At 48.1% G+C, this 14,542-nt stretch overlaps 1 protein-coding gene across 1 annotated transcript in view; it reads right to left on the bottom strand.

Moving 5' to 3' along the window:
* LOC112047449 (uncharacterized) overlaps window positions 1-14,542 on the bottom strand; it is a 47,951-nt gene that overhangs the window by 18,988 nt on the left and 14,421 nt on the right. The window contains exons 11-20 of the mRNA XM_052885942.1: window positions 13,457-13,641; window positions 10,253-12,312; window positions 8,841-8,956; window positions 8,615-8,686; window positions 8,057-8,228; window positions 5,922-6,057; window positions 4,545-4,737; window positions 4,097-4,215; window positions 2,978-3,095; window positions 167-1,277 (exon numbers count right to left, since the gene is read on the bottom strand). Of these exons, the coding sequence (XP_052741902.1) occupies window positions 167-1,277; window positions 2,978-3,095; window positions 4,097-4,215; window positions 4,545-4,737; window positions 5,922-6,057; window positions 8,057-8,228; window positions 8,615-8,686; window positions 8,841-8,956; window positions 10,253-12,312; window positions 13,457-13,641 (4,282 nt within the window). The remainder of the gene's footprint in view (window positions 1-166; window positions 1,278-2,977; window positions 3,096-4,096; window positions 4,216-4,544; window positions 4,738-5,921; window positions 6,058-8,056; window positions 8,229-8,614; window positions 8,687-8,840; window positions 8,957-10,252; window positions 12,313-13,456; window positions 13,642-14,542) is intronic.

The following is a 14,542-nucleotide window of genomic DNA, read 5'->3' as shown; positions in this document are numbered from 1 at the left end:
AAACGAGCCCAAGCGATCTGAAGTTCCAACACGAAGCGCGCAATAGCTACATTACTCGGTTCACTTCAGGACTTTGTCGCAGCTCGAAGCGAGTAGTATATTTGAGGCTATACCATTAACAAGATGTCGTAGAGCGGCGTCGCCTGCATCGTCAGCAGTCTGTTACCTTTGACAAGATGTCTGAGCGTGTGCGCGGGCAGGTCGGCCAGCGCGTCGGCCGCCTCGCCGTGCAGCGGCGGCAGCGACAGCATCTCGTTGCTGCTGCACTGCTGCTGCTCCGCCACGGACTTGGGCCGCACGCGCCGGCAGCCGAGCGGCGTCGCCTGCATCGTCAGCAGTCTGTTACCTTTGACAAGATGTCTGAGCGTGTGCGCGGGCAGGTCGGCCAGCGCGTCGGCCGCCTCGCCGTGCAGCGGCGGCAGCGACAGCATCTCGTTGCTGCTGCACTGCTGCTGCTCCGCCACGGACTTGGGCCGCACGCGCCGGCAGCCGAGCGGCGTCGCCTGCATCGTCAGCAGTCTGTTACCTTTGACAAGATGTCTGAGCGTGTGCGCGGGCAGGTCGGCCAGCGCGTCGGCCGCCTCGCCGTGCAGCGCCGGCAGCGACAGCATCTCGTTGCTGCTGCACTGCTGCTGCTCCGCCACGGACTTGAGCCGCACGCGCCGCCCGCGCTCGCGCCGCCGGCAGCCGAGCGGCGTCGCCTGCGTCGTCAGCAGTCTGTTACCTTTGACAAGATGTCTGAGCGTGTGCGCGGGCAGGTCGGCCAGCGCGTCGGCCGCCTCGCCATGCAGCGGCGGCAGCGACAGCATCTCGTTGCTGCTGCACTGCTGCTGCTCCGCCACGGACTTGGGCCGCACGCGCCGGCAGCCGAGCGGCGTCGCCTGCATCGTCAGCAGTCTGTTACCTTTGACAAGATGTCTGAGCGTGTGCGCGGGCAGGTCGGCCAGCGCGTCGGCCGCCTCGCCGTGCAGCGGCGGCAGCGACAGCATCTCGTTGCTGCTGCACTGCTGCTGCTCCGCCACGGACTTGGGCCGCACGCACCGCCCGCGCTCGCGCCGCCGGCAGCCGAGCGGCGTCGCCTGCGTCATGATCAGTCTGTTACCTTTGACAAGATGTCTGAGCGTGTGCGCGGGCAGGTCGGCCAGCGCGTCGGCCGCCTCGCCGTGCAGCGGCGGCAGCGACAGCATCTCGTTGCTGCTGCACTGCTGCTGCTCCGCCACGGACTTGGGCCGCACGCGCCGCCCGCGCTCGCGCCGCCGGCAGCCGAGCGGCGTCGCCTGCGTCATCATCAGTCAATTTGTAACGGCCCACTTCATCATTATCAGCCTATTTTAATGGCCCATTATCATTATCATTATCATTATCAGCCTATATTAATGACTTACTATCTTTATCATTAGCAACTTATTTAATGCCCCGCTGTAATTGTGATTACCGGGCTATGTTAATGGTCCACTATCATTATCAATAGCAGCCTATTTTAACGGCCCATTATAATTATCATTACCAGGCTATATTAATGGCCCACTATCTTTATCATTAGCAGGCTATTTAATAACCCACTATCATCATCATTACCAGCCTATATTAATGGCCCACTATCTTTATCATTAGCAACATTTTTAATGGCCCACTATCATTATCATTACCAGCCTATATTAATGGCCCACTATCATTATCATTACCAGCCTATATTAATGGTCCACTATCTTTATCATTAGCAACCTATTTAATGCTCCACTATCATTATCATTAACGGCCTATGTTAAAGGTTCACTATCTTTACCATTATCAGCCTATTTTAATGGCTCACTATCTTTATCATTATCAGCCTATTTTAATGCATTTCGTAGGTCTACCTCTGACCTAGGAACTTGTGAACCATAGCCAAATTGGCTAACCGCTAATCAACAAGACAGTAGAGACTGTACTATACATACACATAATCAATCCATACAATACATCCTCACAAAGTTTATTTTTTGTATTTGTATTTCTTACCAGATTCAGGTAATCCAATTTCTATGTTAGCATGAAAATGTAAAAGAAAATCGTAATCTTAAGGTATAAGAAACAGTACAAGTTGTGCATTTTTAAGTTTTAATTTAATCTAGCGCACGCATCGCGGTTTGGCTCACGTAGTTCTCGTGACCATGGGAATAAGGGGATGACTCCTTATAACATGAGCTAAAAAAGCTTACCCGTTTCGGATATCAGCCAGAACAAACAGACAGACTGTGGATGTTTTGTAATATGAATACATAAACATTTAGATAAAAATTAAAGTTACAAACAGACACACATTAATTTTATTTATTTGGATAGATTATAAGCTCATTAAAAAGAAGTTATTTTTATAAAAGACTTCGCATGACTGCAATAGGCTAGTTGAAACTTTTTTTAAATGGTTTTAAATTTTTCATTATCGTTCTACTAGATTGAAAAAAAGACTATATTAAATTATTAGAACGCGCTTGCCTAGAAGACGCCTATTCGCTTCTACCTTGAAGTTAACCAAATCAGCTGGCAGGAAACATACGAGTAGATGCCGGAAGGGCATTCGAAACTTTTACAGTACGAATTAGAAACGTGGATGCAAATCATTTAGACTTTAGTGCCAGTTGCCTGGATATCAATAAGTGAAAGAGAATGAGTTTCACCCAATGATAATTTTATACTATAGATCGGTCACGTCCCTACAAAATCACGCAAAAAGTAATTCGAATAATAGGCTACAAAACGAGCGCACACATGCACAATTTTGACATTAATTCCATTATTTATTTATGTATATATAGTTTTTACACTTCCTGAACACACAACTCGACATTGTAGACGGTATTTAGGTATTATTTGTTTAAATAACGTTCGTTGTTGACCACAACTAACATTGAGATATGGAAATTTCCTCTTTTGCCAGCTCTTTTTTTCATGACCTAGTAACACATCTAACAGTATTTAACATCATTGGTCTCACCCCCGAATGAGATATAGGCGAGAGTAGGTCTGGCATGTCGGGGTCAACGATCGGGCCGCGGTCGCTGTCGCCCTCCACACTCTCGCACGCCGACAGCGCCAGCCGCTCCACCGCCTCGCTGCCACAAAAATTCAAAATTTAGTAGTTTTCACCATTATACTCAAAGCGAAACGGCATTCCCGGAATAGATTGACTATACACCACCACTGCCATATATATATTTCTTATCAAAAAATAATCGATACACTCCACCTGAACAGTGTTTCGATTTTTTTGATCAGAAGTGATTTGATCCAACGTGATATGTTACAAGTAAACAAGAGGGCGCCGCGAAACGCCTAATAACAAAAGCGATGTCGTGAGTGTGGTTTGCCTAAAAAGCCAAAAACGCGAGGTTGTTGAAAAAAGAAAATAAAACAAGAAAGGGGGTAGATCGATTCTGCCCCTAACAGCTGATGTCAACTTCGCATCTCGCAATTTCAGTCCCGTCGTGACCACGATCCATGCAACTGGGTCAAAATATCGACATAAAAAAAAACTCGTCGTTTTATCGTGGTATGTAACCATTTAAATAATATTCATTACTAGCGGACGTCCGCGACTTCGTCAGCGTGAAACCCTGCTACTAAGGATACCCCAACTCTACCATACCCCTACCTTACTCCTACCCTACCCCTACCCTACCCCTATCCTACTACCCCTGTGGTTGGGACCATGCGACGGCGACGGAAGCTTAAATAATGGAGTAACTTCTCCCATTTTCTCAACATTTCCCTTCACTGCTCTGCTACTATTGATCATAGCGTGATGAAAAGTATACTATAACCTGCCCAGGAGTATGAAGAACAATTGTACCAAGTTTCGTTAAAATCCGTCGAGTAGTTTTTGTTTCTATAAAGAACATACAGACAGGCAGACAGACAGACAGACAGACAGACAGACAGACAGACAGACAGACAGACAAAAATTTTACTGATTGCATTTTTGGCATCAGTATCGACCACAGTTATTTTGGAAATATATTTCATGTACAGAATTGACCTCTCTACAGATTTATTATATAAGTATAGATGAACAACCAGGAAATAAGTTTAAAATCTTGAGTTCAAGTAAACTAACTTGAGCAAGTCCTGCAGGGTGGTGTTGCAGGGCGCCATGGCGTCGCGCACGGCCTGCAGCGTCACCAGCTCGCCGCCGCCGCCGCACCCACCCATCGCCGCGAACACTTCACTGCACCTCTGTCATAGATTTACCCAAATTAAAAAAGGAGGTTCTGTTGTCTATGTATTTTTTTTCACGACGTTTCAAGTCCACGATTTTCTCAAAAACTTTACTAAAGCGATTTGGTTATTGAAATACATAATCTTCTTTCTTCTTTCTTCCCTGGGAGGATTTTAGTAGTGGACGTTCGTTTAGCCTTGAATTAAAAAAATCTAAAAAATTTATGGATGATGTCATGAATGGGTGTTGTTGTTGATGCGTAATGTGGTTCGTGGGTGCAGTTAGTGTGTTATGTCGTCAGTGTAGGTGGTGTCGTAGATCACGAGTGAGTCAGTGTGCGGAGTACCTGCAGGTACTGGTGCAGCAGGTGGTGCGCGGCGGCGGCGGCGCGCTCGGTGGCGGCGGGCAGTGGCGGCGGGGGCAGCGCGGCGGCCGCCTGCGCCGCCAACGCCGCCGCCGCCTCGCCGCCCGCCCACGCGCGCTCCAGCGCCAGCGCACGCACGCGCCCGCACTGCCCCGCGCTGCTGTTGCTCGACAACCTGCCACACACCGATATAGTTCATCATCATCATCATCATATCAGCCGATGGACGTCCACTGCAGCACATAGGCCTTTTGTAGGGACTTCCAAACATCACGATACTGAGCCACCTGCATCCAGCGAATCCGATATAGTTAAACACATAATTAAGGATCAAACGAACTTACCTGGAAGTGAAGTTCGAAGATCATCGCCTCTGAAGATACGGTTCGACACCCCGTTGACCTATCGAGTCTTGCCTCGATTTTCCGAAATTTTTTCCTAATATCTTCATATTTTTCATTACTTTTACGTTTACGTTTGCCTTTTGGCATGACTAACTAAATAATTTTATTTTAATTTTATAAATTCTAAGATTTCCACGATTAAAGTTATTTTTATTTGAATTAGCGTGTCAAGGCTTGAACACAGAAACACAGAATGAAGATGGCGACCTATGGCCGCGCGGGGGTGGTGTTTGGGTTGCCATGGTGATATTTTGAAAAATTCCTATTAACTTTAAAAAACTGTGTCATTGGCTGTAGCATAGGAGTATACTACAATATGTTAATATAAAATCGGGTCGAGTGAAGCTGAGAAATATAATATTATGTCATCAACATAATCTTTTAACATAAAAATAAAACCGACTTCAAAGACGTATCTCTATTATTATCAGTTAATTTGATTTTAACACAAAGTAACAAAAAAATGAAGTATACTCTTTCAAACAAATAAAAAACATATGCGTCGACTTTTTTGAAGTCGGTTAATAATTATTGTGTCCGACCGAAATTTCGATTTCGGTTTCGGTGCTGCCATCTTCAAGCATTGCGAAAATAGTGTTTGATATTTTAAACTACCAGTAGATGGCGTTTTTAGAAAACTGTGAAACAATCCCTTTTGGACACTTCCAGAAACTGTTGCGATGCCATCTATGTATCTCAGGCATAAATGTAACTTTTCCAGAGATACATAGATGGCACTTTGTTTGTTTATTTTTGAAAGAAGAACAAATTTATTTCAGTTGTCTGGTTTCCAAAACTCGGTTTTTATTTTGTATACATACCTAAAACTAACCACTAACTTAGGCAAAAAAATAAATCATGTTTTCTATCTTTTTTATATTTTTAAGTTATTCATAAATAATATTGATAAAAACATACATACAGCCGAATATAGAATATATGAAGAAATGGATACCTTTCATGTAACTCCCTCCAGAGGGTCGCCACCCTCTCGGACGCGCCGCGCCCGCCCGCGGCGGCATCGCAACCGGGGAACTCTACGCGTCGCACGCTCACCGAGCGCCGCAGAGCCGTCGCTATGTCCGTCAAGCCTGGACATTTCACACGCATTCATTTCAAACAAACGTCAAAGTCAAAATCGGTAAAGATTATTTTGAATCCTCCTCTTTATTCAAGAGGAGGATTTGTCTGTGTTTGAGGAGGAGTCATTTTTATATTATAATCATAATGATAGTCCTATACTTAAAATTAAAGGTGGGCCAGGCAGTGAAAAGCTCACATCAAACAGCCGTGTATTTTTTTATAATCACCATCTATGAGATATTTACGTTTGTAACGTTCATGTAACGTACCGAGTTAAACTTAAGGGTCTTAATAAAACTCACAGCTATGCTTGGAGTATCATTACGAGATAGAATTAAGGATGAGGACACCCGTAAAATAACTAAAAGTTATCTAAGAGTCGCAAAGCTGCAACAGCGATGGCGTGGGCTCAAAGCTTGTATGCTTGCCAAGAGACATCGACTCCTAACGGCGCAAATCAGCGTCATGATAGAACGGTGAAGGAGGGAAAATATTAAAAAGTTCCTCAGCACACTAGAGAATAAAATTATACTGAATCAATGACCTTGTAAACTGAACGCGTTCCTGTCTATGTACAGCGTGTGTAGAGTGCAGTTGCACTGCAGCGCCTTGGCCAGGAGCCGCGCGCCCGCGTCGCCCGCCAGGTTCCCGCCCACGTCTAACGTGCGCAGCCTCCGAGCGTGCACTGACCTTGTAAACTGAACGCGTTCCTGTCTATGCACAGCGTGTGTAGAGTGCAGTTGCACTGCAGCGCCTTGGCCAGGAGCCGCGCGCCCGCGTCGCCCGCCAGGTTCCCGCCCACGTCTAACGTGCGCAGCCTCCGAGCGTGCACTGACCTTGTAAACTGAACGCGTTCCTGTCTATGTACAGCGTGTGTAGAGTGCAGTTGCACTGCAGCGCCTTGGCCAGGAGCCGCGCGCCCGCGTCGCCCGCCAGGTTCCCGCCCACGTCTAACGTGCGCAGCCTCCGAGCGTGCACTGACCTTGTAAACTGAACGCGTTCCTGTCTATGTACAGCGTGTGTAGAGTGCAGTTGCACTGCAGCGCCTTGGCCAGGAGCCGCGCGCCCGCGTCGCCCGCCAGGTTCCCGCCCACGTCTAACGTGCGCAGCCTCCGAGCGTGCACTGACCTTGTAAACTGAACGCGTTCCTGTCTATGTACAGCGTGTGTAGAGTGCAGTTGCACTGCAGCGCCTTGGCCAGGAGCCGCGCGCCCGCGTCGCCCGCCAGGTTCCCGCCCACGTCTAACGTGCGCAGCCTCCGAGCGTGCACTGACCTTGTAAACTGAACGCGTTCCTGTCTATGTACAGCGTGTGTAGAGTGCAGTTGCACTGCAGCGCCTTGGCCAGGAGCCGCGCGCCCGCGTCGCCCGCCAGGTTCACGCCCACGTCTAACGTGCGCAGCCTCCGAGCGTGCACTGACCTTGTAAACTGAACGCGTTCCTGTCTATGTACAGCGTGTGTAGAGTACAGTTGCACTGCAGCGCCTTGGCCAGGAGCCGCGCGCCCGCGTCGCCCGCCAGGTTCCCGCCCACGTCTAACGTGGTGCGCAGCCTCCGAGCGTGCACTGACCTTGTAAACTGAACGCGTTCCTGTCTATGTACAGCGTGTGTAGAGTGCAGTTGCACTGCAGCGCCTTGGCCAGGAGCCGCGCGCCCGCGTCGCCCGCCAGGTTCCCGCCCACGTCTAACGTGCGCAGCCTCCGAGCGTGCACTGACCTTGTAAACTGAACGCGTTCCTGTCTATGTACAGCGTGTGTAGAGTGCAGTTGCACTGCAGCGCCTTGGCCAGGAGCCGCGCGCCCGCGTCGCCCGCCAGGTTCCCGCCCACGTCTAACGTGCGCAGCCTCCGAGCGTGCACTGACCTTGTAAACTGAACGCGTTCCTGTCTATGTACAGCGTGTGTAGAGTGCAGTTGCACTGCAGCGCCTTGGCCAGGAGCCGCGCGCCCGCGTCGCCCGCCAGGTTCCCGCCCACGTCTAACGTGCGCAGCCTCCGAGCGTGCACTGACCTTGTAAACTGAACGCGTTCCTGTCTATGTACAGCGTGTGTAGAGTGCAGTTGCACTGCAGCGCCTTGGCCAGGAGCCGCGCGCCCGCGTCGCCCGCCAGGTTCCCGCCCACGTCTAACGTGCGCAGCCTCCGAGCACCGCCCAGGGCGTTTAGGAGACCGTACAAATCACTCTGTAACAAAAAGATGTTTTTAGGTTGATATTTTTTTTTATTTATATAATTTTTGTGTAATATGTATGGAGCTAAGACCGACACTATAAAATCAGGTGATCGTCATTGCATAGAGGCTTTCGAGATGTAGTGCTGGCGAAAACGGCTCAGTCTTCCTAGTCTTTCCCGACTAGTTGGAGGGGAATCGGAATATTGATCATATTATAAAAAAAACGACGCACGACGCACCAAAATCTAAAAGATGCCTTGAAAGGAAAATGCCCCACCACCATGGTTTCTTTGTTCATAATTTTATCCAACTCCTCATCAATATCACATATACAAAGGAATGGTCATGAATAAATATTTTGTTCTTGGACTTATAGTTAAGTTAAAATAAATCTTACCTTTAATTTACAATCACTTAGATCTAATGAAGTCAAAGCAGTGTCGGGTTCTTGTAAAACGTGTACTAATGCCTGAAACAGAAATTAATATTTTTTATTTACCTTTTATGTTTACTAAAACTTAAACTTACTTATATAGTGGCTTTAACTTCCGACACCTTAAAGCCATAGCCAAACCAAAAGTTAAAAAGTTAAACTTAAGTAAAAAGTTACAATTACAAATTACCTGTATTAATGGTGGTGCATAAGATCTTTTGCCAGTCAATTTACTTAATGATAAATGTGTTATTGAATGATTTTTTCCTATTGCTCTCACTATGCCGGATAGTTCGAATTCCATACCTGTTAACAAAAATTACAATTTATTTTATTTGAAAGTATACTTCAGAGCCAAAAAATCGATCCGTTTAAACAAACACAGTTCTAAAGGCTATTTAATACCCTTTAAACTGAAGGTGCTCTGAATAAAAACCTCTTAGCATTAACATTACTACTACATAAAGATATTTTCATCTATTACTAGCCAAAAAAATTATAAATAAATATTAAATAATAATAAATTTTTGGACCAGTGGCAGTGGTAGTTTTTGGCTTTCGATATCTCAAGTAGAAGTAGGAGAAGCGGACTAAGAAATATTAAATTATTCTTTTTTCAAAGCAATCTCATGTCTCACTCAGTATCATCAAATCTCAGTCTGTACGGAAGACGGAGGTGTTACCTTGTGATTGGAAAGCACATAAAACCGGCGCTCCCGATTACCAACTGATAGAGATGTCAAACATTATCATCCCAAGTCCAAACAGAACTGAAGAAACGTTCTTTAACGATAATTTAAACACACAAATGAGGTTGGCCCGTCATCTTACCACTACATTCAAAGTCCAACGGACTTCCCGACTACTACAGCTTTGTTGTGTTGTTGTGTGTTACTGATTCACCAGCTTTGTTGTGTTGTTGTGTGTTACTGATTCACCAGCTTTGTTGTGTTGTTGTGTGTTACTGATTCACCAGCTTTGTTGTGTTGTTGTGTGTTACTGATTCACCAGCTTTGTTGTGTTGTTGTGTGTTACTGATTCACTATTATCGGAAAGGTCACGCCGCGCTCTCGTTACACCCCGGCAGCTCCTATAGTGTGCGTGTACTCACTATTTTTGAGAGCTGTGATAGCCCAGTGGATATGACCTCTGCCTCCGATTCCGGAGGGTGTGGGTTCGAATTCGGTCCGGGGCATGCACCACCAACTTTTCAGTTGTGTGCATTTTAAGAAATTAAATATCACGTGTCTCAAACGGCGAAGGAAAACATCGTGAGGAAACCTGCATACAAGAGAATTATCTTAATTCTCTGCGTGTGTGAAGTCTGCTAATCCGCATTGGGCCAGCGTTGTGGACTATTGGCCAAACCCCTTTCATTCTGAGAGGAGAGCTCAGCAGTGAGCTCGAGTCGAGCTCGAATATGGGTTGATGACGACGACTCACTATTGTCGGACAGGTCCAGCGACTGCAAGCAGCGCACGCCTTGTATGCAGGACTCCAGCACGTGCGCCGCTTGCGAGGAGGACAGCACGCCGGCCAGGTTGAGCTTCACGCCCGCCGCGCTCTCGTTACACCGGCAGCTCCTACAGTGTCTGTACTCACTGTTGTCGGACAGGTCCAGCGACTGCAAGCAGCGCACGCCGTGTATGCAGGACTCCAGCACGTGCGCCGCTTGCGAGGAGGACAGCACGCCGGCCAGGTTGAGCTTCACGCCCGCCGCGCTCTCGTTACACCGGCAGCTCCTACAGTGTCTGTACTCACTGTTGTCGGACAGGTCCAGCGACTGCAAGCAGAGCACGCCGTGTATGCAGGACTCCAGCACGTGCGCCGCTTGCGAGGAGGACAGCACGCCGGCCAGGTTGAGCTTCACGCCCGCCGCGCTCTCGTTACACCGGCAGCTCCTACAGTGTCTGTACTCACTGTTGTCGGACAGGTCCAGCGACTGCAAGCAGCGCACGCCGTGTATGCAGGACTCCAGCACGTGCGCCGCTTGCGAGGAGGACAGCACGCCGGCCAGGTTGAGCTTCACGCCCGCCGCGCTCTCGTTACACCGGCAGCTCCTACAGTGTCTGTACTCACTGTTGTCGGACAGGTCCAGCGACTGCAAGCAGAGCACGCCGTGTATGCAGGACTCCAGCACGTGCGCCGCTTGCGAGGAGGACAGCACGCCGGCCAGGTTGAGCTTCACGCCCGCCGCGCTCTCGTTACACCGGCAGCTCCTACAGTGTCTGTACTCACTGTTGTCGGACAGGTCCAGCGACTGCAAGCAGCGCACGCCGTGTATGCAGGACTCCAGCACGTGCGCCGCTTGCGAGGAGGACAGCACGCCGGCCAGGTTGAGCTTCACGCCCGCCGCGCTCTCGTTACACCGGCAGCTCCTACAGTGTCTGTACTCACTGTTGTCGGACAGGTCCAGCGACTGCAAGCAGAGCACGCCGTGTATGCAGGACTCCAGCACGTGCGCCGCTTGCGAGGAGGACAGCACGCCGGCCAGGTTGAGCTTCACGCCCGCCGCGCTCTCGTTACACCGGCAGCTCCTACAGTGTCTGTACTCACTGTTGTCGGACAGGTCCAGCGACTGCAAGCAGCGCACGCCGTGTATGCAGGACTCCAGCACGTGCGCCGCTTGCGAGGAGGACAGCACGCCGGCCAGGTTGAGCTTCACGCCCGCCGCGCTCTCGTTACACCGGCAGCTCCTACAGTGTCTGTACTCACTGTTGTCGGACAGGTCCAGCGACTGCAAGCAGCGCACGCCGTGTATGCAGGACTCCAGCACGTGCGCCGCTTGCGAGGAGGACAGCACGCCGGCCAGGTTGAGCTTCACGCCCGCCGCGCTCTCGTTACACCGGCAGCTCCTACAGTGTCTGTACTCACTGTTGTCGGACAGGTCCAGCGACTGCAAGCAGCGCACGCCGTGTATGCAGGACTCCAGCACGTGCGCCGCTTGCGAGGAGGACAGCACGCCGGCCAGGTTGAGCTTCACGCCCGCCGCGCTCTCGTTACACCGGCAGCTCCTACAGTGTCTGTACTCACTGTTGTCGGACAGGTCCAGCGACTGCAAGCAGCGCACGCCGTGTATGCAGGACTCCAGCACGTGCGCCGCTTGCGAGGAGGACAGCACGCCGGCCAGGTTGAGCTTCACGCCCGCCGCGCTCTCGTTACACCGGCAGCTCCTACAGTGTCTGTACTCACTGTTGTCGGACAGGTCCAGCGACTGCAAGCAGCGCACGCCGTGTATGCAGGACTCCAGCACGTGCGCCGCTTGCGAGGAGGACAGCACGCCGGCCAGGTTGAGCTTCACGCCCGCCGCGCTCTCGTTACACCGGCAGCTCCTACAGTGTCTGTACTCACTGTTGTCGGACAGGTCCAGCGACTGCAAGCAGCGCACGCCGTGTATGCAGGACTCCAGCACGTGCGCCGCTTGCGAGGAGGACAGCACGCCGGCCAGGTTGAGCTTCACGCCCGCCGCGCTCTCGTTACACCGGCAGCTCCTACAGTGTCTGTACTCACTGTTGTCGGACAGGTCCAGCGACTGCAAGCAGCGCACGCCGTGTATGCAGGACTCCAGCACGTGCGCCGCTTGCGAGGAGGACAGCACGCCGGCCAGGTTGAGCTTCACGCCCGCCGCGCTCTCGTTGCACGCCAGCCCCAACAGCAAGCTCCTACAAGTTTTATATTATTGTTACGGAGGACCGTAATATTAGTGGCATAAAGTCCACAATCACTCGTTAATATCAATTAGTTTACAATTTGAGATAACAATCTTTTGTTATTGGTCGTGTCGTAAAAAATTCGCGTGTCTAAGATTTTGTGGGCATTCCCAGAATGATCTGGAATAATTATCACCTGTATAAAACGCGCCGGACGGAAAGATCGCAGCAGTGTAACTTCGGAACGAAGTGAAGTAACATCGAAGTGATACCAGCGATACAAGTGGGCGATAGTGAACTCTGCTACGATTTTGGACAACGTATTGTCTACGTTTGAAAGTGGGTACTGGTACTCCGATTAAGGAGTGGAATAAAGTCTCAAACGAGTCATCGGGTGTTTCATTCCAAATCGTCGAACATTAGTTCGTAACATTAATAACAGCAAATGTATTAAAAAACATTTTATTGAAGTAAAACTACTTTACGAACGCTTGACTTGGGGAGTAAGCTGGTGAATGCGTTACAAAAAGTGTAATCAAAATTACATATTGTTGAGTTTTAAAAGCGCCATCTGTAGTAACACTGAGAAACTACGACACATCATCATTCTTTCAGTGTTAGATAGCCCATTTATCGAGGAAGGCTATAGGCTCTATATTATCTCCGTATTCCTACGGAAACGGGAACCACACTGGTCAGCTAGTTAAGCTAGTCCTACTTCCTACTATCATACTTCCTACTAATATTATAAACGCGAAAGTTTGTATGGATGTTTGCATTTATGTTTGGATGTTTGGATGTTTGTTACTCTTTAACGCCGCTACTACTGAAGCGATTTGGCTAAAATTTCGAATATAAATGGTTTTTTCTCTGGATTAACACATAGGCTACTTTTTATCCCGAAAAAATCCATGGTTTCTCGAGATTTGCGAAAACTGATGATTTTATTCATGTTTGTTACTCTTTTACGCCTCGACTACTTAACCGAATTAGCTGAAATTTGGTATTGAGATATATTGTGGCATGGATTAACACATATGCTACATTTTATCCCGAAAAAATCCATGGTTTCGGAGGGATTTGTGAAAAACTAAATTCCACGCGGACGCAGTCGCGGGCGTCCGCTAATTCAAAATAATTAAGTGATACAACTTACTTGAGCGCATCCGGCGGCATTTTGCAGTACGAAAAATCAAGATCTGTAAGGGCCAGACACGCCGTGAAGAACTGTCGGAAGGAGGGCGGCGGGTCCTTGGGCCTTCGCGCCGGCGACCACGGGTTGCGCCCCACCAGCAGCGTCGACAGCCTCGCCGCACAGCCGCGGAGCAGCGCGCCCCACATCTATATGATAGAGGGATAATAGGCTACTCGCCTGCTGTACAACACTAAGAAGATTTTTTGCATAGAGGCAGTTTAGATGCCTACTAAAACTCTAATCACATTTTTATTTGTGAAAATAATCTCGTAATTGTAATATTTTTATAAACTGTGCTACAATGATTTTTTTTTTATAAATAGTTCCATGTCATTGGTTAAAAAAATTCAGGCTTCCTTATAAGAGACCACTAGGAGGCCACAACAATACAAAAATCGAGTAGGAATTCGGCATCGCCTCATTGCACATCATCGGCATCCATTACATGACAGTTGCATAAATATTTGCTCGCAAAAAATGTAAAGATGTGAACAATCGAGAAAAAAATAAAAACGGGGTAATTTAAAAAATATCGTATAAAAAGAGGAGAAAAATAAGAACAATAGTTACATATAGTTGTCCCAGAGGGATAAAAAAACAGTCCTAATGGTCTTGCAAGACAAACCGACTTTGGACACTATATCAAATTAAATAATACACTAAAAAACTGCCATCTTTGCCTAATCTATTCGAACTGTAATGGGGATGATGACTGGGTTTGAATATATTGATTTTTATGATACATTCTGGTAAATAAGGTCAATCAATGTTAACTAATTTATACAAAAAAAGCAAAGATTGTCTGGATATTTGCAAAATAAATAAGATTATAAAATTTCAAAATTCATACAGTTTTAGCTTATACATATTGAATGTGTCATTTTTCAATAAATGAACTATAAACATAAACGCAGAAATAACAAAGATATTAGAGATTTTGTTTGAACGCCCATACAAATCTAACGATCAGCGGAGCCAACGACGTCATTAGTTCGTGGCATTTTGTATGGAGCGTATTTCAGGGCTCTGCGGCAGCAAATCAAATCT

This window comes from Bicyclus anynana, chromosome 15 (assembly GCF_947172395.1).
Source record: "Bicyclus anynana chromosome 15, ilBicAnyn1.1, whole genome shotgun sequence".
Classification (NCBI taxonomy): Eukaryota; Metazoa; Arthropoda; class Insecta; order Lepidoptera; family Nymphalidae; genus Bicyclus; species Bicyclus anynana.
The sequence above is the reverse complement of the archived record's forward strand: the minus strand, read 5'-3'. Positions and strand labels throughout refer to the sequence as shown.